The following is a 24194-nucleotide window of genomic DNA, read 5'->3' on the forward strand; positions in this document are numbered from 1 at the left end:
TTTTAGAAAATCATTCTTGAAAATAACCTACTTTCAAAGAGCATCAAAATGATGTATTTAATTGATTTGGAGAATACAAGAATCACTCATATCCGTTTTTGTCTCCTCGTAATCTCTTCAAATAATTGAATTATAGTGTCAAAAAACAAATGAATTATATCTTGATGTATGGCTATGTTTGTTATACAACCCAAAAACACAAAATACTCTTAAAAACAAATTTTACCTTTAGGTTGTTACATCAATGGTCGCCGCTAATAGTCTATTCTAATGTTAGGGAAAACTTCATATCAACGTTGAAAAACAAGTCAACGCTAATATGTAGTCGCTAATAATCTGGCGAGAATTTTTTTCCACACAGGATAAAACTGAAAGATATTAGCGGCTACACTTTCCTATTAGCAACAACAAAAGTCGACGTTAATAACAACGTATCAGCGTCGATTCTAACATCATCACTGATATTATATTTAAATTAATAAAAAAATTTAAACTCTCATCAGCATCGACTAGGATTATACAAGTGGTTACAAGACAGTTATAACCGTCCTGTTTGTACAGTCCTAGCATCGACTACTGTCAACGGTGATGCCCTAATCAGCATTGGCAATTTGGTCGATTTGATGACCAATTAAGAAATAAAATAATAATTTAAGGAAACATTAGTGTCAACGCAAAAGTCAACGTTGATGACCAATTAAAACAAAAAAAACATTAGGAACACCCATTTGATTGATTCTCACTTTATGTCTTCTCATTGATTGGTAATTAAAATGAAGCTTAAATTTTCATTAATATTTTAGTTTAGTCCTGTCGCCTTGTTCTTTATAGTGCTTCCCAGCTTTGATCCACCGGTAGCGACTTCATCAACGGATCTCCACGCACCGCCGCAGTTTTCCCTTGTTGCTGTTTTGGCTTCTTTCTGATAATGGTTTGGCCGCCATCACTTGTGTATTTCGAGGGTTTTAACAGCTTTTTAGTCTTTAATTTCTGTATTTGTTCATGGGCTTCCTTATTGTTTCTACCCTTGTTCATCCCTATAATGATATTTAAGTTCTTGTAATTCAATACACTTCACAAATCACTTTTACTAGTGATCCCAATTTTGTGGCATCCGTGTCCTAAAGTATTGGGCTCGTATCTCCAAAAGCATTGCCCCACGTACTCTCATCTCTTGTTGTGAATGTTATTGTAATTTGTTAATGTATCTTTAAAAAAAGGGAGGGGGGGGGAGGCTTTTATAGGGCTCTGGACAAATATTCAGATAATCGAGACAAGTAATTACTGGAGATCTTAATCCGCCTTTAGAAAGCACCCATCCTAGCCCTGGGGACCAAATCTTTGTTTCTGAAGGGGCGAAATCTTAACAGGCCAAGCAAATGATGACCACCACACAACACGGCATGGCGATCCAGAAGTAAAACCACTATATTAGCAAATAACATGCTAACTTGAGGACCATACGAAAATAAGGTGTGAAATGAACCAGTGTCAAATCCTACACGGTTTGGGAAAGCAGGTGAATTGGACCTTTCCCTGATTGAGTTTCCTCCATGAAAATTAGACCCAGAGAGGTACTTTGGCTTGGCTGGAGTAACCATCTTCCAATCAGGCTCTGGCAATTTCAATGCTCTCTAAATTAACTCAGAAGATCTTTTCATTTGCTGAGAAAGAAAAGTTAATTTAAAAGATCTCGTCATGGAAACAGCCAGAAGCTAGTTGAGCGGAAGGATGATCTCCAGTTATCATAGGGAGGTAAACTTGTGCTATAAGAGATGCTCTATATCTTACATAGTACTCATAAAAAAAAAAAAAAGAAAAAAAAAAAAAAAGAAAAAAAGAAAAGAAAGATATTACATAGTAACTTCATCAAATTGAACAGCTAATAGCCATCTTTTAAAGCAGAATAAATACTTTTTTTAAAAAAAAAAATAGAAAAAAAAATTCTTTCATCTTCTAGTGGTCATCGAAAATATCAATCAGACAGGAATTGACAAGCCCTTCTTGGCCATGCTATCCAAGACATCATTGAGAGCCTGACACAGGCCAACAATCTGCAACAAACCCCAAGAATAATAAGAAACTCACTTATCAGAGCCATTTATCAGCCTATATTATAGTGCAGGACCAATAACCACTTTAGAACTTTATCACACACAATCAGAGAACTTTAACTTTATTTATTTGGAGGGGGCAGGGGGGTTAGTTAAATGTTGCAACAATTTGTGCGCAGGCAACAGTTTCTTTGAACTCGTGTGCATGTTTATTCTACAACATAGGTCGTTGATAGATAGCTAGCAAAGCAGAGAATCACCTGTTGATCCCATCGTTGCAGCTCTTCAGTGTCATCTTCAAAATGTATGACAGCTTCTACCTGATACAAAATACTTCAGATGGATGGCACACAACAAGATAAAGAGGAGTATGCAGCTGTTCTTTTTATTCTTTATTCCTTTTCACCTCCTTCAGTCACTAAACGAACCTTAGGTTCAGTCAAATATAAGATCAAGTGAACTAATCTCAAATTAGCCCATGAAAGAATCGGAGGAGAAAAGGATATTCTCAAGACTGAATTGATATTTGATGACTCAATTGCAGTAAAAATCATTCTAGTCCAAATCATCTAAAACAACTTTTTTTTTTTTAATGAATAAAATTTCTTCTCTCCTTTTTTTTTTTTTTTTTTTTTTTGTGACAACATTGAAAAGGGAAAAAAATGATAGCAGTTCAAAGTCTTTTCATTTGCAGGAGTTGAAAACAGGTGAACATTTTTGCAATCAAACACACCCATGATTCTATATTTCTCAGTTTTTATGACATAATCAACGGGAACACTTAATAGCTGGGAAGAGAATTTTACTTTATTTCTCTTTGGACAATAAGCAGTTATTCATACCTGATCAATTGATCCCCGCATTCTATCTTCATAAATCATTCTCGACGCTATCTTCTCAGCCTGCAAGTCAAATGTTTAGGCCCTTCAAGAAAAGTCAACCGTAATGCACTGTTCTAGGTGTATAGTACCAAGGGGAGAGAGAGAATAACACTGGAATGTTCCAAAGTGAGTAACATATAAAAGTGCAGAGGGGCACAACCTTAGTGCATAAGAAGTATACAAGAGAAACCTCCTATTAAAGAGAAAAAGAAGAATAAAAGTCCAAAAAATCAGAAGAATTAGAAAAAAAGAAAAAGAAAAAGACTATTATGCGTTGTTATCCGTGAAAAGGAAATTGAACATAATCCTTTTCAGCTCTACCACCTAAGTTTCTCCATCTCCAAAGCTCCTTGCATTCCACTCTATAAATACACCTTATTAAACACAAAGGAGCCAACCTCCAAACTTCCAAAATGTTACGACGTCCCACCTTGCATCCTCAACTGTGTCATCCCGAATTTTAATCTTTGAATAACGAGGTTTTAATTTAATATTTATGCTAATTATAATATTTTATTGATAGTAACAAATTTGAATAAATTTAAGAAAACACATGGATATTATGGAAATAAATTTTGGGTTGGTGAAGTTTAGTTTATAGGCTTTGATTTTATTACTAATTAATTTATTTTAAGTTTTAATCTATCATGGGGCGATTTACAAATATAAGGGGATTTTATTTTGACTAAGGGAGATTTTCTAGAAATTTCTTTTAGATTTTAAATAATTGAAGAAAGAAAATGAAATAAGATGTTAATAATAATAATAAAGTGAGAAAAAGAAGAAGAAGAAGAAGAAGAAGAAGAAGTAATCGTAGTGTGAAGCATTCATGTAGTAGAGGACTTTGGAGGCTTTGGGAGGTAAATTTCTAAATAATTCCTCAATTTGATTGTTTTCACACACTTCATGCAAAATGCTTCGCCTGGGCGTAAATTTTATCGTAATATCAATTGAGATTATTCTAAGTATCATAATCTTATCTTATTATTTTGATTAATTTATTTATTGGTCCACTTATATAATTACTCTAATTAATTTTGTAATATCCTATCTCTTGTTTTCTTTCTTAAAACTCGACAAATTTAATCTCTCTTCCCACTACAGATGGGTATTGTGTTAACTTCTGCACCCATTATGTGACTTATTAAGCCACATCTAGAAATTGTTTCGGCCGTATTCCCATCTCCCCCCTCCTGCCCCTTCCATACCCATCTGTAATGGAAAGGACCACCCCACCCCTCACAAACCTCACTAAAACAACAACCCTATTATCAAAATACTCAAATCTTTATTTAAGCAAAATTCCAAAACCAGTAGCAAAAGGAATTAAACTTCTCAACGCTAAAATATTAATCAATAAAACTCGGCATCAACTTAATATCACAAAATCATGATATTAAAAAAGCATGTGTTTTCACATGCTTAAGGGACATATGACATTTTTATAGATTTGGTAGGAGGAAAACTCTGTCCATCTTTAGGGGTTATTCCCACACCACATATCATGCCAAAACTTGACCTTTGACCCATCTCCCACCTCATATCCAACTAATTTTGAAAAAACTTCTCACCCCCTACTTATATATTTCCACACTCCCACTCTGAATGGCCCCATAACCTCTTAGAACACCAACCATCCCTTAAGCTATCATATTTAGTTTTCACCACCAATTTCCACAAAGCCTCCCTCTTCGTAACATAACAAGCCTTAACCATTTTTCCAATAGAGCTCAATTAAAATGAATTAGATTTCTAACCCCCAAACCACCTGATTTAATTGGATTAGGAAAGAGTTTTTTTTTTATAAGTAATTGTAATTCAATTCATTAAAACCGCAGAGGGGCGCAACCCTAGAAAGAGTGTTTTTTTTTTTTTTTATCAAAGTCAATCTACCTCCCTTAGATAAATAAATCTTCTTCCAATCAACCAAATATTATTGTGGTTATAATTAAAAGTACATACTATATGTTTCTAATCTTAGACCATGAACAAAGCAATTAATCACTTAAAATTGAGAGCCATTGCCTAGATTTCAAACTAAAAGGGAAAAGAATAGGAAAGGAATTGCCTACAAAGTAAAAACCTCATGCATCCTTCCTTTGAGCTTAAACTACTGCATGAAAATGAACAGATAAAACAAACTTATCCAAATTATAAAAGAATATTATAGGGGCGGCAAATTGATAACCCACATAACAAAATCTTTAGGGCACAATTGGTGATAAAATCGTGATAATTTTTTTAGTGCTATTCACAGTAACTGTACATACTGGAAACATAGAATTAAGTGTAGTAACAAACTAAATTAATACAGGATACAGGAACGTACCTTCTGAGGATCAATGCCCAGCAAGGTGCCCAATTCATCAAAGCTATGCCAGGATTCATTAAAAAAAATTATTCAGTTGCCCACAATAACGTAAGAGTTAAAAAATAAAACAGCAGCACTTTTTAAACCTTATATTTGTGTACAGCTTGCTTGCACTCAAAAGGTTATGCTCAATCATAGCACGATCCAATACCGTAAAATTGTCTGGCAGAAGTGCTTTCTGAGGAAGAAGTAACAGTTGAGACAAAAGCACTACGGCTTCCGACGATTAGTAAGCTCTGTAGAAGTGAAACCTAAAAAAAAAGGGCAAAAAAAAAAAATGTTTACAACCTGATGTGCTTTTAATTCTTCGGCAAATGCATCAATTTCAGGTTTCCTCAAAATTCTCTCCAAATACACCTGGGATACACAGCCTCGGAATTAAATTACTATCAAAAGTTTCAATAAATACAGTCACGAGAAACAAAGCATAAATCATGCAATATTCTTTGTGGGGGGATACCTTCTGCAAAATAGGATAAATTTTCAACTTTGAGCACCGTTCATCCTGAACCAAATCCCAATATATCAGTTAAATGGTGCAAAGGATTTCTGAAAACGGAAATGCTATTCATCAATAGAGGGTGTTTACTTTGTACAAAGTTGCAAGAACACGAGAACGTTGAGGACCTGCAGCTGCCAAAATTGTACATGTCACAGCAGCAGAAAGAGCCTGTTCCAATGCTTCCTCATCAATCTCCCTGCAATAAAAATAATGAGCTTTTAAGAGCTTGATTGAAGTGCCAAAAAGCAAACAGGAAGAGAGGGAGAGAGTGAAAGGGAACTCCATGGTTCACAAGACAATCATAAATGAGATATTATAGAATTATTTATCCTAGACAATAACCTGTTGATGAAAAGATCCATATCTAGTATCAAGAAATGGAGCCAACAACGTAAGGGTTTGGAAACATGAAAAGCTGACGTGCTGCTTTACTGGAAAATAATCCGTAGAACTAAGCCATATTCAACAAACAACTATTTGTAACGCACAGAGACCAAAGACAACACAGCAATCACACCTTTTAAAAACAAAGCTTATGGTAACATTGGATAAACATCGATAAAATGCAAAAATACATACTCATCACCTATCTGCCGCTTTTCAATTTGGGATATGTCATAATAACGTAATGCTGCTTCCAAGAACTTCCTCTTTAAATCTAAAATCCTTGCATAACAAACCTAACAATGAGGAAACAAGAGGGAAAACAATTACTGAAGTGTTACAGCATGCAGCCTTCAACACAATTATCTTCAAAGACAAAATAATGTCAAACCTTATACTGTAAATTCAGGACTTCCTGTTGACTACTGCTAACCAAAAATGAAGCCTTATTAATAAAAGCTTCCGCATTAACAGCATCATCATCCTGAAAAATAAGTGAGCAACATAGTCCATTACTGCAGTGAAACATGCGGCCATAAGACTAAAATTCTTTTTTCCTGATTCAAGCATTGTGCTCATCAACATAATGCATCACTGGAATGTAGATGCTGCATAAGGAATAAAAGCCCTCAATTGAACAACACCATCAAGTCCTAGACAAGACTAACAAACCTGAATGCTAAATAGTATCTTTCTTTTTTTTTTTTTTATGAACAATAATTTATTAAAAAGCATAAGGCGCCCCTAAGTCCACAAGCAGTATACATGGAGGCTACGAATGAAAGTATTGACATAAAACTGCACAGGGATTTTCAGTCATCCGAATGAAAGCAAGGAGTCCAAATGCTATCCACACAGAAATCACAGACCACCTTAATTATCACATCCTATAAACGAGCCATATGTTTGCCACTTGCTAGAATGATACATATCCCATTGCTTTCTACACCTATACTGGGTGTCCACATCAGTTTACTTCGAATGTGAATAGAAGAACAAGCACCTATGAACTAAAAATTTCACATTTGAATACTTGTACTGTTATAGTACTCTAGAATCTTCTAACTATTTCTTATTCACAGTATGGCTGTTGTCCTCTGAGATGAACTCTCTCGTTGGAGCCTCCAAGACAAAAACACACACACCCTATAATCCGATCGAGTGTTGCCATTTTCAACAAATAGTGTCCAGTAATGCCCAAGTGCACCAATATTAAGTAAAATCATCTCAATCAAAAGATTATACTCGAAAAATAAAGCCAATACCTCAAGATAAAGGCGAGCGATTTGGACACATTTTGACAACCTGAATGTATCATCAATCACTCTGATAGAGGCATCCAAATAGAAAAATAATTAAAAAATAACAAAATATTCATAACTATAACTTCCTTAAATGAGCACAAAAATAATAATGACAACAACAACAACAACAAAGGATCTTACTCTCAGACCTCATTCCAGAATCTAGATCAATGCCACTGAGCATCTGAGCTGCTTTAGACCACTGCTGCTCAGACTCGTATAATTCAGCAAGTTTCTCCCTGATAATTAACACCTGCACCTCATACAGACAGATAACAAAGTTTCTTAAACAAAATGAACTCAATCCACGGAAATCCAGGGAAAATACAGCTTGTAGATGACCAGGAAAGGCAATCATACTTTCCGATCACAAACTAATACAGTTAGCAACTAAACAGACGAGCACCGATGGCTTGGGCGAAACGAACCTGCTCTTCGAACGAAACGACGCGAGGCTGAATCTGAGCAAGAGCATAATGTGCAATCTCTTTTTGGGCCTCGGGCTCCAATTTCCCCAATTCTTGCGCGAAGCTCTGCAAGAGCTGCCGCGACACCACCAATGGAACGTCGTCGGATAACACTGCGATACGAGAGGGAAATTCTTGAACGATTGGTTCTTTAGCGCTTGAAATCCAAGCAAATGAAAAGGAGAGTGAGTGAGAGAGAAAGTTCACCGTGGTCGATGAATTTCTTGGCCTGAACGACGTCGTTGGAGGAAATGACGGTGGCAAGGATGTGCCTGTACTGCTCGATCCTTTGCCTCTGGTCTGTGATCGCAGAGGCGCTCGCGAAGGCACTCTCCATTGAAGGTCAAGTTCTTTCCTCGGTTCAGTTTTTTTTTTCAAAGAACGAAACCCTAAACCCTGAAATTTTCCTGAGAGAGTCCTTCTCTCCACTGCCTGCAAAGTCCGTTCTTATAGGGTACTGAGCCCCAAATTTATTAAAAAAACGTGACAAGAACACAAAAAGGAGTCCAATAAACGGATCAGGATATATATAATTTTAAATTCTTTTTAAAATTGTAGATTTTTAAATTATATAAATTTAAACCGTTTAATAAAAAATATTATATATTAAAAATATGACAGGTTAATAATGATAATTAAAACATAAAAATACTAAATTAAAAAAAATAATATAAAAATATGATTTTCACAAAAATAACATAAAATATCATTATTAATATGCCACATTTTTAATTAAATTAAAATAAATATTATTTTCGAATAAAAATAATATAAAATATCATTATTAATTTAACATCTCACATTTTTAGAATTTGAGAATCGCAATTTTAAAGAAACGAGTTAATTTTCAAAAGGAAAGCAAAAAGGGTACGGTCATAGCAAAAGGAGTACTTACATAAAAACTTCCCCATCCTATAACAGCACGTCAGCATCACAGTTTCTCGCAACTCTTAAAAAACGCGATCATCTCTCTCAGGCGACTCTTTCCGTAACCGAACTCGAAAGCAATTATCAGAGTTTCTGTAATCACAGGCAACGCACCGAAATGGATAGCACCGGTTAGTCTTAGCACTTTTTTCCTTACTTTTCTTCGCATTTGAATTCGATTCTAAACGTTGGGTATTGTGGCGGTTCTGTTCTTATTGTGCCGTTATCTGAACATTTCACTCCCGTCTGGTTGCCGAGAATATCACAAGAAAAATAAAAGAAAATAAAGGAAACGAAAAGAGGGATTGGAATCTTATTCATGCGAAGAGATTCTGGGTTTTTGTTTCTGTTAAAGGAACTTTGGTTTCTTTTCTTTTCCTATATATTTTTTCTTAATTTTAATTTTTACATCTCCGTTACAGTTAATTCGTTATTTGTAATTATCATTTTTGGACTTTGAATGAATATGTAGTGTGATTTAGTTGAAAAGCTGTTCAAATTTAGTGTTATTGGGTTTTTGAATTGCTTTTGCGTCGGGCCAGAGAATGAAAAAATGCTTAGTTTTAATTTTTAATTTTTAAATATTTCTTTTACTCATCAAAAAAAAAAAAAGCTTTTGAGGGCTAAATTTTAGGGAAGGCTATGTGTTCTATTATGTGCGAAGTATCATTGATGTGTTTTAAATATGATCTATTTGCTTTCAAATTTCGTAAAGAGGTCTGGATATTTTTTGAATTTGCTATATGAGATGTGGATGTTTAGTAGCAAACGAATCTCAGGACCTAATTAGACTTTGTGAGGGTTTACTTGGTGTAGATGCCAATTGAAGCTTAAATTACTGGAAGTTTTCTTCACTTTTACTTTTTTGTTCTGATGAATTTTGAGGCACTTGACAGGGAATTCTCAGGATATTGTGGTGCCACCAGTTGAAGGTGTTGCTGGTGGAGGTACTGCTTATGGATGGAGTGACGATGGTTTTCACAGTACAAATGCAATAAAGGGATCAATTGACCCAACAGAGGCCCTGTCAGCAGATTTAGTGCATGTGTGGTGCATGCCAAGTACTGCAAACGTTGGGCCACAAGAAATGCCGAGAGACTTGGAGCCTGTAAGCACAATTATACTGTTTTTACTAGTGCTTTATGCTTGCAACTATGTTTTAATTAGCTAGGTACATTTCACAGTATGAGTCCTGACTTTTAATATTTATGTCCATGCATGTGAGTCTTGTCGATATTCTGTGTTATCATGCATATACCAGTGTTCTTGTGTCCTTGCATAAAAATTCTTATGCATGCGTCAGTTACGCCCTTTACACTCTAAGATGCACACACAGGTATAGTATAATGATTATTTGCTCAGGTAATGTACACTAGTTAATGTATTTATCCATGAACTCTTATCAATTTTTTTTGGAATCATGCATACATGGGCTATTGTCCATTGCTGTATAACAAGTGGATCCCAAATGATGCAGGCCCATTATAGTCCTGACTGCGCATGTGTAATGACTAATTGATCGTATAATGTACCTTTATCAACATGTTCATCCATACACACGTATTCTTAGCAGTTACACTCCAAATAATTCCAATATGTACTGAAGGATCTATGAATGCATTTACAGATGCATGGTCCTAGTTGTTTATATTTAGTCTCTTCTATATGATATGATTTTCAAGTATTTTCAGCAGTTGTGGAGACTGGTAAGTGTAGATTAAATAGCCCAAATATGCATGTATGGCTTATTGTTTTATATCAAGTAGAAACATGCATGTGGTTGTAAGTGCTTAAAAGGATATGACATGCATTCTTGCATGCTTTACTAATCTAAACTAATATGATATAAGTACGCCACAATCGTAGAGGATGTTAGGTCTAGCAGTGGCAAGTTTCGTTATGAATGGTCAGAATACTTGCTTTAAGCAGACATTACATACATTTTGTTTTTTAGCTTCAACATATGTTTTATATACAACATTTTCTTTTGATATGACATGATATTAGAGCAACAAATCTCTGGAAGTATCAGCCAAAAAAAAAGAGAGAGGAAGTTTTCACTTTAATTCTGCTCCTGGTCAGAGGATAGTCTGCTGTCCAATTTTCTGATCTTAAATACCTCTAGGGTGGATTCCCCCAAACCCCCCGCACAGGCGCCCAAAAAAATAAAGAGAAAGGGAAGGGAGAAAAAGAAAATAGAGACTTCTGGTAGGCTGCACAGCATCAGGCAGACAGATGCCAGACAGGTCTTACAAAAAAGCTTTAAGAGTATAAATTTGGTTCCATTGTTTGGACAACTTGAGATTTTGTTAATCAATGTGTATATGAAAATTTGTAGCGAACTTTTTATGGTGTTAACTGTTTAAGGGGTCTGTGATTCTAGGAAGTTTTAGCATATATATTAAGTCAAAACACTTTCTCATCTTGAGATGGTTTCATATGTCAACTGTTTTCTATAAAGAATAAATGAAGAAAGGAGTACTTGCCATTTGGCGGTATTGCCTCATTTTTTTTTATTTGTTATCTGTAATTATTTTAAGAGGATGTAAGAGATGTAGTAACTTAGAAATATGTGCTTATTGTTTGCTTCTTGATTCTGTAGAACCATATAAACTTTCTAGATGTTGTATAGTCAGCATGTACTCTAATGTTTTTGAGCGACCATAGTGATCTAGCTTCTAAAATTTTGTTTGTCTTGAAGATTAATCTTCTGGCAGCTAGAAATGAAAGGGAAAGTGTTCAAATTGCAATACGACCAAAAGTTTCTTGGGGACGTTCTTGTGTTGCAGGGGTTGTGCAGGTTCAGTGTAATGACTTATGCTCCACAAGTGGTGGTCGGTTAGTTTCTTGAAGACATATTCTTCTGGGTAGAGCTATATGATTTATGATTCCTGTTTATAATCTGCTGATATTGTATATGGGCAGGTTGGTTGTTGGACAATCATTAATGATGAGGCGTGTAGTGCCCATTTTAGGTGTTCCAGATGCTCTTGTGCCCCTTGATCTTCCAGTTAGTCAAATAAGCCTAAGTCCAGGGTACTGACCACATTAATTTGATAGTGCTTCTTTTACTGTGGTTTGATTAAATGGATGAATTCTGATTGCCTGACACTGAGATGGTTTTTTTCTTCTTCTTGAAATTGCAGAGAGACCACCGCAGTTTGGGTTTCCATTGATGTTCCAGGCACGCAGCCCCCAGGTCAATATGAGGGGGAGATCATCATTACTGCTATAAAAACAGATGGAGGGTGAGTCCATTTCTCTATTTACTTAATCACTTTTAATTGTGTTATCAACTTTTGTGGTATTTCAGTATGGCTGATTAGGATTCCTTTTATAATATACTTGAAATATGGATACAGAGTTCTCTGAATTATCCATTCCGACTTTGCAGATCTCCAGCACAATGCTTGGGCAAAGCTGAGAGGCATCAACTTTACACAGAACTTAGGAGCTGTCTGGACATTGTGGAGCCCATTGATGGAAAACCGTTGGGAGAAGTGGTTGGGTTCTGAATATACTTTGTGTATAATTTGAATATTTTTGTCAACCTTGGCGATGTTCATGTGAGCATCTGTTTTTTAGGTAGAAAGAGTGAAATCCGCAAGTACATCTCTAAGAAGAGTTCTTCTGTCTCCATCATTTTCTGAGTTCTTTTCAGATAATGGGCCAGTTGATATAATGGATGAAGATGCTATTTCAAACCTGTCAATACGTGTGAAGTTACATTTGACTGTTTGGGACTTCATTCTTCCTGCAACTCCTTCTCTTCCTGCTGTGTTTGGTGTATCCTCTCTCTGTTTCAAATTGAATTTTTGGGAAGTTAAACTTAGTGTTTTCTTTGAAATATAACATCACAAGTTTTCTCTTAATAAAGTAGTTGTATTTAAGTCCCATACAAGTGCAGTCAATAATGGAGCTCAAAGCAAACCAAGGAGTAAAGTTATATAGAATGAAGTTTAAGCCAATATTAGATGTAAGTGCATAGAAACTTGTTAATTTAAAGTTCAAATACATTTTGCAAGGATGGAGAATATTTACTTTCATATATTTATTCCATCAAGTACATTGCAAATATCAATGGGTATAGAGTACGGAAAAGCATGGGCAACTAAAATACTATACTCATGCAAATGGAATATGGAGAGATGCTGCATTGTGCAGGTCTGCCACCAATGACTATGAGCATTGTTAATACCATGATCTATGCTATCTTCAATGTGAACCCTGGCTATTTTTAGATTTAAATTATTATTTTGGGGCATTGGGTTGTAAGCTAACACTTAATTGAAATCTTTATGAAGAAAATAGATTTTATCAGTGGGGTTTGCTTGTTTATTTCTTTAACTTAATTTAAGATATCTGATACTGTAATTGAGGACCGTTTTGGTGTTGAGCATGGAACTGATGAGTGGTATGAGGCATTGGACCAGCATTTCAAGTGGCTTCTTCAATATAGAATCAGCCCATATTTCTGCAGATGGGGTGATAGTATGCGTGTGTTGACATACACCTGCCCGTGGCCAGGTAAGTTTACTGAAGCAAGGCAAATAATTTCAGTAGTATTACTAATTAATTCTTAGACAACACCTCCATTTGCTTTTTTGTGATAAGATACAGATGCTGAATATTTTTCTTTTTTTCTTTTATTTTTTCTTGTTTGGCTATTCTAGCCAATCATCCAAAATCAGATGAATATTTTTCAGACCCACGACTAGCTGCATATGCTGTACCATATAGTCAAGCAGTCTCCAGGTATACAGTCAGTTGTCCATATTTGCTTCTGTCAGGTATTTTTACAATGAAAATTGATGAGCCTCCACCCACTTGTTGATGTGCAACAGTAGTGATGCAGCGAAGGATTACTTGCAGAAAGAAATTGAGATATTGAGGACAAAGACTCACTGGAAGAAAGCTTATTTTTACTTGTGGGATGAGGTATGACCGGAAAAGAGACCTTTTGCTTGTCATGTTAATAAGAATTAATGCCTAGGATGATAAAATAATGTAAGTAGCTGGTTATTTGTCTTATATGTACAACTGTCTAATTAAGAAAATGTATTGACAAAGAGGTAGTGTTAAGGGATAAATTTTACATTATATTTGTCTGCAGAATGCACAATAAAATATCATCTTTTCCCTTTCTATTTGCTTCGATTTATATACGGTTGGTTGGTATCAATTCCTGAAATGTTTTTTAAAGCAATGCCTTACGTTATAATTTTCTGATGAGATGATGTGCATGCTCTAATATTTGTCAGCCTCTAAACTTGGAACAATATGATTCCATTCGCACTATGGCCAGTAAGATTCACACTTGTGCTCCTGATGCCCGTGTCTTAACTACTTACTACAGTGGTATGAGGTCTCTACCTTCTCTTTCAACTTCACAGTTTATGCCTAATTGCTTCCCTCTGTTTTCCCCCTTTTTTAATTAGAAAATACTTTATTAGAAAGATAAACACCAAAGCACATAGGATGTGTGTGGGAGAGTCCCTAAATTACAATATGCAATTTAACAATCAAAAAAAAAAAAAAAAAAAAACAGAGAAGAATGAAGACTTAATTGTTATGACATTGTTCTACACCATCAAATGCCAGACTATCCCCCATCCTCTGCGAATGGACCACATTAGACAATGTGGAATAGCTCCTTGGGTTGCACCCCTTGTTTACTTTAAAAATTAAAAAAGAAAAAAAAAGAAAAGACTGGAATAGCATGCTGTATTTTACTGCTTCAGTGATGGCCAAAGTTTCTTTTCCAAGAAGATCTGCAAAAAGAGAAAACACTAGCGACCACATCTCTGTTGCCATCATTCTATTTTTATGATCTTCAAATTTCCATGATCTTGTGGCTTTCTGGTATCGTTTTAAGGGCTCTGGACAAAAATGTAGTCAATGGATTTTCTCTTGGTATGGTCATAAATGTAAATTGATGTGTTTTTTGCTTTTGGTCTGGTCAGTCGATCAATTTATGGTCTGAATTTGATCTATTAGTCTGCTTGCAGGTTTTGATATCTTATAGTTCAATAACCCAAATCCATGGATTCAATAACTAATGAATCAATATCAAATACAGGTTGATATGATCTATGAGTTAGGGGATTGACAATATTACTAGTGTTAGAAATTATAGGTGAAAGAATTAATTGAGATTTTCTAGCATAGAGAAGTGGCGGGAAAGATGAAAATAGGAAAAATTCAAGGTGTGATATTTACCTTAAGGTTTGGGATCCTATTGGTGATGATGGTCTTTTGTGTTGACTATATTGTTCTACAGGATTGTCTATGAAAAAATGTCTTGACAAGATTGTTATGTTTAAGATATTTTCATAATACCAATGAAAGAAGGAAAACTATTTTGGCGACCTATATATCAGACTATATGTATTACGGATTGAGCAGAAGCTAAAGATGAAGAAACTTTCTTTTGGTGGGAAATTATAATTGAACTTTTGAGTTTGTTCTTTGCTTTGTCATTCCATTGACAAGGCCGAGCTTTTCAATCTTCTGGGTAAGTTCGTGTGAAACGATCTGCAAGTATCTTATTCATTAAATTCTTTATGCTGGTAATATAGTCAAGGGAATCATGTTTCTGTAGATGTTGAATCACATTTGTTTGGTGTTGAAAAGATAGAATCTATAACCTAGTTCGTCCAAATGCAATATAATAGCATATGATTTGCTCGAGAACTTAATTCAGAATGAGATTTATCACTAGAATCTAAATCTATTAGTTTATTATATTACTTTTGAATACTTTTTAATGATTCATATGGGTGCATAATTTTTTTTTCTGAGAAACACATCATTTCGATTGTTCAAGTGGTGTTGTGCATTGTTAAAATCATCACAGTATAGGAATTAACACTTCTTTAAAAAATCAAAGTTTAAGCATTAACACTAAAATGTTCAGACTTTTGGCTCCCTTTTTCAACCTATAGAATTGGATTTGTTTGTAATTATCACACCCACTTTCATTGGTGCTAGTTGCGCTTTTCTTTGATTGAATATGTTGCTTTAGTCTCCCTGTGTGTCTGTTTGCACATCTGTGCATGTTCTCAATTACTGCAAAACCTTGGTTTACATTTTACTATGTTCTTGCCTTCATTTATCTATTTTGTAGGACCAAGTGATGCACCTCTTGCACCTACTGCTTTTGAGGCTTTTGTGAAAGTTCCAAATTTCCTGCGCCCTCATACTCAAATTTATTGTACAAGGTATCTTTGTCAATTGGGTTTTCTAAATGCCACTAGAAATGTTTCTTATTTGTTTTATTATAGAAAACTATACTGGTACTTGAATTTGTATATTAATTCCGCTTGTTTGAACTAGAAGATAATTGGCAAAGGATTATGTATAATCCCCAACCAACTCACCAAATGGTTCTAGTTCGTAAGAACTCTAGCTGCCAGTTATTGTACTAAGCTGAGTGTTTCTAGAGCAGTGGTTTTATTTTAAGTTAATTCATCATTAATGTGGGTTAATTTCTTTGAAGGGATGGTTTGGGCTCATTATGTCACCGTGCAGCAGAAAGCTGTGTCAGAATAGGAAAATATTTTATATGCATGAGCAGCATATATCTGTTTCTTCTGTCACAAAATTGTTTAGGTGAATGGTTGTGTTTTGAGCACAAGATTCATGTTGCAGTCACAATTGGGCTCAATCTTGTCTACTATGGGAATGGGACATGGCTTATAAAATTAGAAGTCCAAAAAATGTCATGCTCATTATTGTTGGAATTTCAGGTTGAGATTGGGCTTGGGCTCCCTCGGTGACTTGTCTAATCCATTGTGTCTTAACTGATTGTGCTCAGCATGACAGGCACCTCCTACTGATCAAAAAGCGGGGACCACATTCGCTTCCTATCATGACCTCATTCTTCTTTTCTATTTCGAACAACTTCCCGCCACGATCTCTTTCAAACTGATGTGGTTATCCCTATTGATAGAGTGAATATATTTGCCATTTCTTGAAATCTCTCTTCTGATTCAAAATCGTGGTGTAGCGTGTATCTTACGCGAAACCATCACAAGGTTTTATGTACAAAGAAAGGGCAAACCCTTATGGGTTGTATCCGAAGACATGGAAAGAGATGTTTTTATGTCAGCAACAGAAGCCCAAGCTCATGGAATTGTTGATGTTGTAGCGGTAGAATAAAAAATAGCAGAGATTTCGCGCAAATACGCAATTTTAAATTTTATCTTCTTATATTTAATATATAATTATTAATATAGAAGTAATGCCTAATCATCCGGTACAATATAATATTCCTTTACAGTGAAAGTTGGAAAGAAGTTGTTAATAATAGATTACCAAGAGAAATAGGTAAAAGTGAGTTTTTATTTTATACATTGGAAGAATCCGTTTTGTTAGTAATAAACTAGGAAAGGGAAAGGAATAACTGAAAGAAAGGAAATCAATTAGTTATTCATCGAAGTTTCATTTATTCAATGACCAGAATTAAATGAGGATATATGGCTCGGAGACGTAGAACAAAAATTAGTTTATTTGCATCAAGCTTTCAAGGGGCTCATTCAAGACTTACTAGAACTATTACTCAACCGAAAATAAGAGCTTTGTTTTTGGCTTATCAGGATAGAGGTAGGCAAAAGAGAGATTTTCGTCGTTTGTGGATCACTCGGATAAATGCAATAATTCGCGGTATCTTTTAGCTCCTTATCACCGTGGCGGAAAAATAGGACTATTCGGGGGAGTTGGAGTGGGTAAAACAGTACTCATTATGGAATTGATCAACAACATTGCCAAAGGTCATGGAGGTGTATCCATATTTGGCGGAGTAGGTGAACGTACTCATGAAGGAAATGATCTTTACGTGGAAATGCGTCACGAACTTTTTTTTTTTCACGCCGGAAGACAAATTTGTTATGAAAGAATATGGGAAAAAAAAAAAAAAAAAAAAAAAAAAAAGAAGAAGAAAAGAAAAGGACACTGGGATTGCTGAATAAAAGACTAAATGAATATATAAATATAAAGCAACGGAGCCATCATAGTATTTTTTTAACTACTCCAAAATAAAAGGAAGGATGGTTTCTTAAACTTTGACACCAATATTGCCTTCGGAAGTCATCAATATTTCTCACTTTTATCATATACATGGTTACCAAACTAGATCTTAGGTCTGATTGTGCAGTTGAAGATTTGAAGGTGAATACTCATTGGCCATGACATGAATGTTTGCAGGACTGCAAGATTGAACTTATTTTGTTAATGACTCATATTTTATATGTAGTATTAAAGAGGCTTCTGCCTTAGTCTCATGTGTGTATATTAGCTCATGTTGCAGAAATCATCTGATGCACCTCACAATTGGTCCGATGTTTTCTACTGCCTAAAAGTTCAGGACTTTATTATTGCAGTGAGTGGGTGCTTGGCAATCGAGAGGATTTGGTCAAGGATATTATTGCTGAATTACAACCAGAGAATGGTGAGGTAATATTCAAGTAGAGCTGCTACCTGTGGCTTATAATCTTCTTTTCTTGTGAATATTTCTTGAATCTAATTTGTTGTATAGTGCGTTTCCTAAATTTTCTCATTCATTAATTTTTTTTTCTTTTATATAAGTAGTTTTTTAACCCCAAGGGGGAAGGGAATGAGAGATTCGAACTAGTGACCCTCGCTTCATGAGGCGTGGTTCCTAACCGATAGAGCTACCTTTGGGTCCTCTCATTCATTGAAAAAGTTCCAGAAAGATTTGTCCATATGTATCATAAACTATCTCCTAGGTAGAACATTTGGTGGATTGTGTAGCAAACTTGTGCCTTATGTCCAGCTGTTTGGTTAAGGCTCAAATTGCTTTCCGCCTCCTTTGGTCAGACTATTTATCTCTCTTTCCCTTGCCTTCTGTTGCTAATGTGTTACTTTGGACGTTCTAATACTTTTTTTCTTGCTGTTGTAGTATATATCATTATATATTTAGTACCAAATACCAGGGTGGTTTGTGAGACATGACAATCCAGTCTCTCCGGTCCCTTATACTTATCCGATGTTTGTGTTGAATAGAACATTGAATCTTTTTTTTTGGGGGGGGGGGGGGGGGGGGGGCGTGGGGGTGGAGGGGATTGCATGTGTTTTATTTTGCAAACATGCCTAAGCTTAAGTAGTTTTCTAACTTTTAAGTATCTTGGTAACTTGTCACTGCAGTCTGTTCAGACTTGGATATGCCTCTTTTTTAGGTAGTATATAACGTTGGAATGAGTGGACTGCTGGAGATATCAGCTACTTAATTGGTAAAGTCCCGTAGAGGGGCAAACTACAGACCTGGGTTAAAAGTCTTCTGTGCTTAAATTTCATTTTCTTTAATGGGATATATGATATTAGAACTATTGATTTGATATCATGTGTTATGATGTGGTATTTGTGGATTTGCATCTTCTTATTTAAAGAGATTATAAATTTTTTGCATTTACACCTCCTAAGAATGCCTTCAGCAAAGGTTCTTGAAAGTCATGCTTGTGGTCTTTGCTTGGTTGAAGTTTGTAACTTTTACTATTTAGTTAAAAAAATTGCTCAATAATTATCAGAGGGAATCCATTGTCATAAATTACCGCTTATGCGAAAGAATTGGAATGGCTGCTTGGATCTGAATTTTGATAGCATTGAGGAATCATGATTAGTATGTGGTCTCCTATACTTCTTTATGTTGTAATACTTATTTCAAGCATTGTTTAGAGGTGTAAAGTTTGTGCAAGTTGAATCCAAACCTCAAAGCAAAAATGACATTTTCATTGCTAAAGATTTTTTTTTTTTGATAAGTAACTTGCTTTGGTTTTATTACAAATTGATATTTTCTTAAGCAGTAAGACAGGCAGTGTCTCCATCTTTATATTTGCAGTGTCCTCTCTTAGGTAAATTAGAATGGATAACATGTATGAAGTAAGTTGCTTTGGTTATAAACATTTGACATAGAGGGTTACCTTCCTGTTTCAAGACCATGCTAGCAGGATTTTTCCTTTGCTTGGCATGATTGAGTAGATCTATCAGTAATTTTATACATGTTGTCTGCATTTGATTTCTTGTTGATAACTTACAATGCATTTTCTCGTTTTAATTTAACTAAAAACATTGTGTTGAGCTAGACCATTATATACGTGATGTCTGTGGTTGCTGTTGGGGCTGGTGATTTTCATCTAAACTGCGTTGTTTCTTTGTTACTGTTAAATCATAAGTCATCCAAAAAAACCTTAAGCTAATAGGAGATGGTAATTTAATCATTTAATTAATATTTGAAAAAACGAAATCAAATTTAGTCCTTAGGTTTTCATGTGATTTAATTTAGTTGGTAGGTTTTCAATTTTGACAATTAAGACCTTTGGTTTTTCTCTTGTTCTAAACAGGTCTCTCCGTCAATCTACTGTCTAATTAATCAATGGTGTGCCACATCAAACTAGTCAATTGATGCCACGTGGTTTTTGTTTGACACTCCATGTGCCAATTGTACGTACCACGTAGCACATTTATTTTAAATTACAAATATGTCCTAAAGATTTTTTTTTTATTGGTAAGTTATTCACCCGCTAGGACTTGAACCAACAACCTCACCCTTTACCTTGCTACAAAAAGAGGAGGTACCATTTGAGCTAAAGCTCATTGGCATGTCCAAATTTTTTTATATATTATATAAAAGAAAGGTGGGGGAGGGGTCTACCCCTCTCCATAGAAGGGCAGCCTCCCCTCACCAAGGGGTGGCCGCCCCTCTCCTTTGAGGGGTAAAGGGGCGGTCACCCCTCTGAGAGGGGACATTACCCTCATAGGAGAGGGGCTGCCACCCCTCATTCGGCGAGGGGCGGCCCTCTCGCTAGTTAGGGTGGCTGGGCACCTTTCTCTTCTTTTATAATTTTTTATTTAAAGTAAATGTATCTCATGATATGTATAGTTAGCTTATGACATGTCAAACGAAAGCTTTGTGGTATCAATTGATTGGTTTGATGTAACACACCATTAAATAATTGGATTGTGAATTGATGGAGGGACCTATTTAAAATTGGAGGAAAACCGAAGGACCAAATTGTCAAAATTGGAAATTCATTGACTAAATTGAAATCGCAAGAAAACCTTGGAACTAAATTTGATTTTTCCCTTAAATATATTAACATTACTATTCACGATTGGGCCCAAACTCTCCCTTAATAAATAAGGTTTAACATATGAAATATTTATTTTACACGGGAGGTATAATTTAGAGTCAAGATTCGAACTACAACCCCTGCTCTTATACTATGTTAAATTACTAATTATTCTAAATGTTTAAACTGATAAAAAAATGTTAATTTAATCATTTAATTAGTATTCTAATAGTTGCAATGTTATAATGAAGGATGTACCTGATATTTAGGCATTCTATCTATAGTATTCTAAGATTTCTTTGGGTAATTCCTTATTGAGAGTGAAGTTTAACTGTGAGCTTTCCAATCTCGGTAGCATTGAAATTTGTTTATATATATATATATATAAAAAAAAAAGTCTTATGCACGGAAAAAAAAATGTTTTATCTCATTTGATGATATATTCTAATCATTGAATATACTTTTAACACAATGCTGATCCCTAATGTTCAATCATTATTATTGTTTTTTCTTTGAAATGCAGTGAGGGCTGCATGGGATATGGTTAACATTTTTGCTCAAATGTATCTATAATATGACAAGAAAGTTTGTGTTTTCGGAGGGATTTTCCCCCTAATTCCTATTGTACCAAATGCATGATAACCCTCTGATTTCTAAATAATACTTTTTTTTTTGTAAGTATATTTCAAAAAGCACAGAAGGACGCAACCCATAGTACACAGGATGTATGCATGAAATTTCTAAATAATACTTGTTTGGACTGCATCATGTTTTTTACTTGCTGAAAGGAGGTAGCCTTGTTTTTCGTGTAGGAGTGGTGGACATATGTGTGCATGGGACCATCCGATCCCCATCCCAATTGGCACCTTGGCATGCGAGGTACACAACACCGTGCTGTTTTTTGGCGTGTGTGGAAAGAAGGTGGTACAGGGTTCTTATATTGGGGTGCCAACTGCTATGAGAAGGCATCAGTTCCCAGCGCTGAGGTAGCCTGGCCACATGGTCTCATTTATAAACTTGAACGGTACCTTTTAGAAGTTCCATATGTGTATGTGTGTTTGCTGAAATGTTGTGTCTGCCTGAGCAGATAAGATTTAGGCGTGGCCTTCCCCCTGGAGATGGGGTTTTGTTCTACCCTGGTGAGGTGTTCTCATCTTCACATCAACCAGTTGCTTCAGTTAGACTAGAACGCATTCTTAGTGGCTTGCAGGTGAAATGATTTTTGAATTCGTGCCTGTTTAGTTTTTATTATTTATTATTATGGAGGTACATCATAATTACTAGAGCTGGAAGTAATATTTAACAAGTAACATTCGACTCTTATCTTCGGTAATTTTCAGAATCACAACACCTGCTCTTCTTACATTCCATAATATTTATTTTTCTATCCAGTATTCTTCATTATATTCCTCGAGTAATTTCATAATATGCGAAGTCTACACTGCATGTTTTGATAAAATATATGTTTGGGGTGCTTTAATAGGACATCGAGTACCTGAAGCTCTATGCTTCAAGATATGGTAGGAATGAAGGTATTGCTCTTTTGGAGAAGACAGGTGTGTACCTTGGTCCTGAGCGTTACACAGTTGAGCACATGCCAGTTGACGTAATGCGGGGTGAGATCTTCACCACGTGCCGATCATGAAAGAAAGCCTTTTGCACACTTCAGAAAGTACGACCGGAATAAAGAGGGGGTTTCTCTTCTGGAGAAGGCGCACACGAATTTACAGTTAGAGGGCATGCAGGGAGATATATTCAAGGTGGAGAGATACAGTCAACAGTTACTCACTTTCTGCATTCATACTAGCTTTCTTTACCTGAAAGAGAAATCAATCAACAAACTTGAGAACCTTTGTCCAAGAGCTAGGGTATTTTTTACGCGTTCTTAGTAATTAGTATCACATGCACATAGAGGCTTAGTTGCAGCTAATTTTCTTCTGCATGAGAAAAATTATGTGTTTTGCTCTTGTGTTTTGCTCCTAGTTGTTCAATGGTGGTTACTGTATTGATGCTCGTTCAATTTGCTCTTATTCTCTGTTTATAGTGGAATTTCAGACCTGTTTTTATCCTATTTGTGAATGATAAGGCACTTTTTTATGCCCAAGTCCGGGCTTGCCTATTTTGTTGGACCATAGATTATTGTAAATTTTAAACTATGTTCTATTAAATTGGTAATAGATGTGTTGATGTTCTCTGAACCAAATATAGTTTCCTTTTTTGGTTAAAAATGCTGGACGTGTAACATTTTGCCGTAGTTTTTGATATCCAGTCTGAAAAAGGTGCTGAAATGCATTTAGGTTTGGAGAAACAATTCTTTCAAAAAGATGTGTCATTTCTTATGCCCCATATTGCGATTTAGTGCTGGCAAATTTATGAGTAATGTTGCTAGATCTACAACTCTTTTACAACTCGATGACACGTGTTAGCATGTGATTGACCACCAAAAAAATTTTTAACACTCTTAAATAACATGTCACCATGTGTTGGCAAATTATAAAAAATTTGTAGACGAGCATTTTTTTAATTGATGGAGTAAATCATCTTACCTTCGGCCATCTTTTGGTAGTTGTCACTGTTTTCAAGTAGGGGTTTAGATAGGCTTATCCTAATTTGTTCTACTTGAGCTTTTAGAACTGCCTTGTGTGGCCCATTGAGAGAATCGGATCATTTGTTTGATCCATTTTTTACCCTTTGTAATTATTTCAGCGCTGTTTTAGTTTGGTTTAGGTCTACTATTAGGGAGCCTACCTCCTTTTATGCATAGGATTGTCCACTTCTTCTTTTTAGATCAGAAGTGAGAAAGATCATTCCTTAAATTGAGGAAATCCGAGTCGAGAAGAAACTCATTAATGGGCGTTTGATTGACAATTTGTGTTGAATTTTGTTACAAAGTAAGAAATATAGCAAACTGGTTGGCCCTAATTCTTACCTGTAAAAGCCTGGAAATCATATGGAAAGACCTTTAACAAATTCACACCAGTCGAGAGATTACTGCTATAAGCTCATGAATTTAGTAAAACCTTATATTATCATTTTACATCTGAGTAACATGACAAGCATGACTGACTTTCATGTGCTTCTTTTATCTTTTTCCGCCCTTGGTGCACCATCTTTGACTGGAGAGGCTGCCTTGCAATTGCTTGTAAGAATTGCATACAATTTAGGTAGCCTCACATGGAGGTCTATCCATCCTAGGCTGATGCCCTCCGCACTCCAAG

At 35.4% G+C, this 24194-nt stretch overlaps 2 protein-coding genes across 3 annotated transcripts; one reads left to right on the forward strand and one right to left on the reverse strand.

Annotated features, from left to right (window-relative positions):
* Positions 1-1841: 1841 nt before the first annotated feature.
* LOC133867225 (COP9 signalosome complex subunit 4) lies at positions 1842-8414 on the reverse strand. The gene is made up of 14 exons (XM_062303941.1): positions 8171-8414; positions 7925-8076; positions 7646-7749; positions 7458-7518; positions 6584-6676; positions 6388-6488; positions 5896-6004; positions 5767-5811; positions 5595-5663; positions 5393-5484; positions 5265-5307; positions 2897-2956; positions 2315-2374; positions 1842-2054 (listed from the first exon to the last, which is right to left on the reverse strand). Exons 1-14 carry the CDS (start codon positions 8298-8300, stop codon positions 1980-1982), a joined length of 1194 nt encoding a protein of 397 aa, XP_062159925.1. The 5' UTR covers positions 8301-8414; the 3' UTR covers positions 1842-1979.
* Positions 8415-8850: 436 nt separating this feature from the next.
* LOC133866471 (uncharacterized) lies at positions 8851-23040 on the forward strand. 2 transcript variants are annotated; one of them, XM_062303008.1, is made up of 16 exons: positions 8851-9021; positions 9787-9998; positions 11592-11728; positions 11816-11926; positions 12037-12138; positions 12285-12393; positions 12476-12676; positions 13249-13417; positions 13564-13645; positions 13738-13828; positions 14152-14248; positions 16017-16110; positions 18271-18343; positions 21789-21962; positions 22064-22186; positions 22460-23040. In XM_062303008.1, exons 1-16 carry the CDS (start codon positions 9009-9011, stop codon positions 22619-22621), a joined length of 1950 nt encoding a protein of 649 aa, XP_062158992.1. In that variant the 5' UTR covers positions 8851-9008; the 3' UTR covers positions 22622-23040. The 2 variants fall into 2 exon arrangements, with proteins under 2 accessions (XP_062158992.1, XP_062158991.1); XM_062303007.1 differs by having other exon boundaries at positions 8852-9021; positions 13735-13828.
* The last annotated feature ends 1154 nt before the right edge of the window (positions 23041-24194 follow it).

This window comes from Alnus glutinosa, chromosome 4 (assembly GCF_958979055.1).
Source record: "Alnus glutinosa chromosome 4, dhAlnGlut1.1, whole genome shotgun sequence".
Classification (NCBI taxonomy): domain Eukaryota; kingdom Viridiplantae; phylum Streptophyta; class Magnoliopsida; order Fagales; family Betulaceae; genus Alnus; species Alnus glutinosa.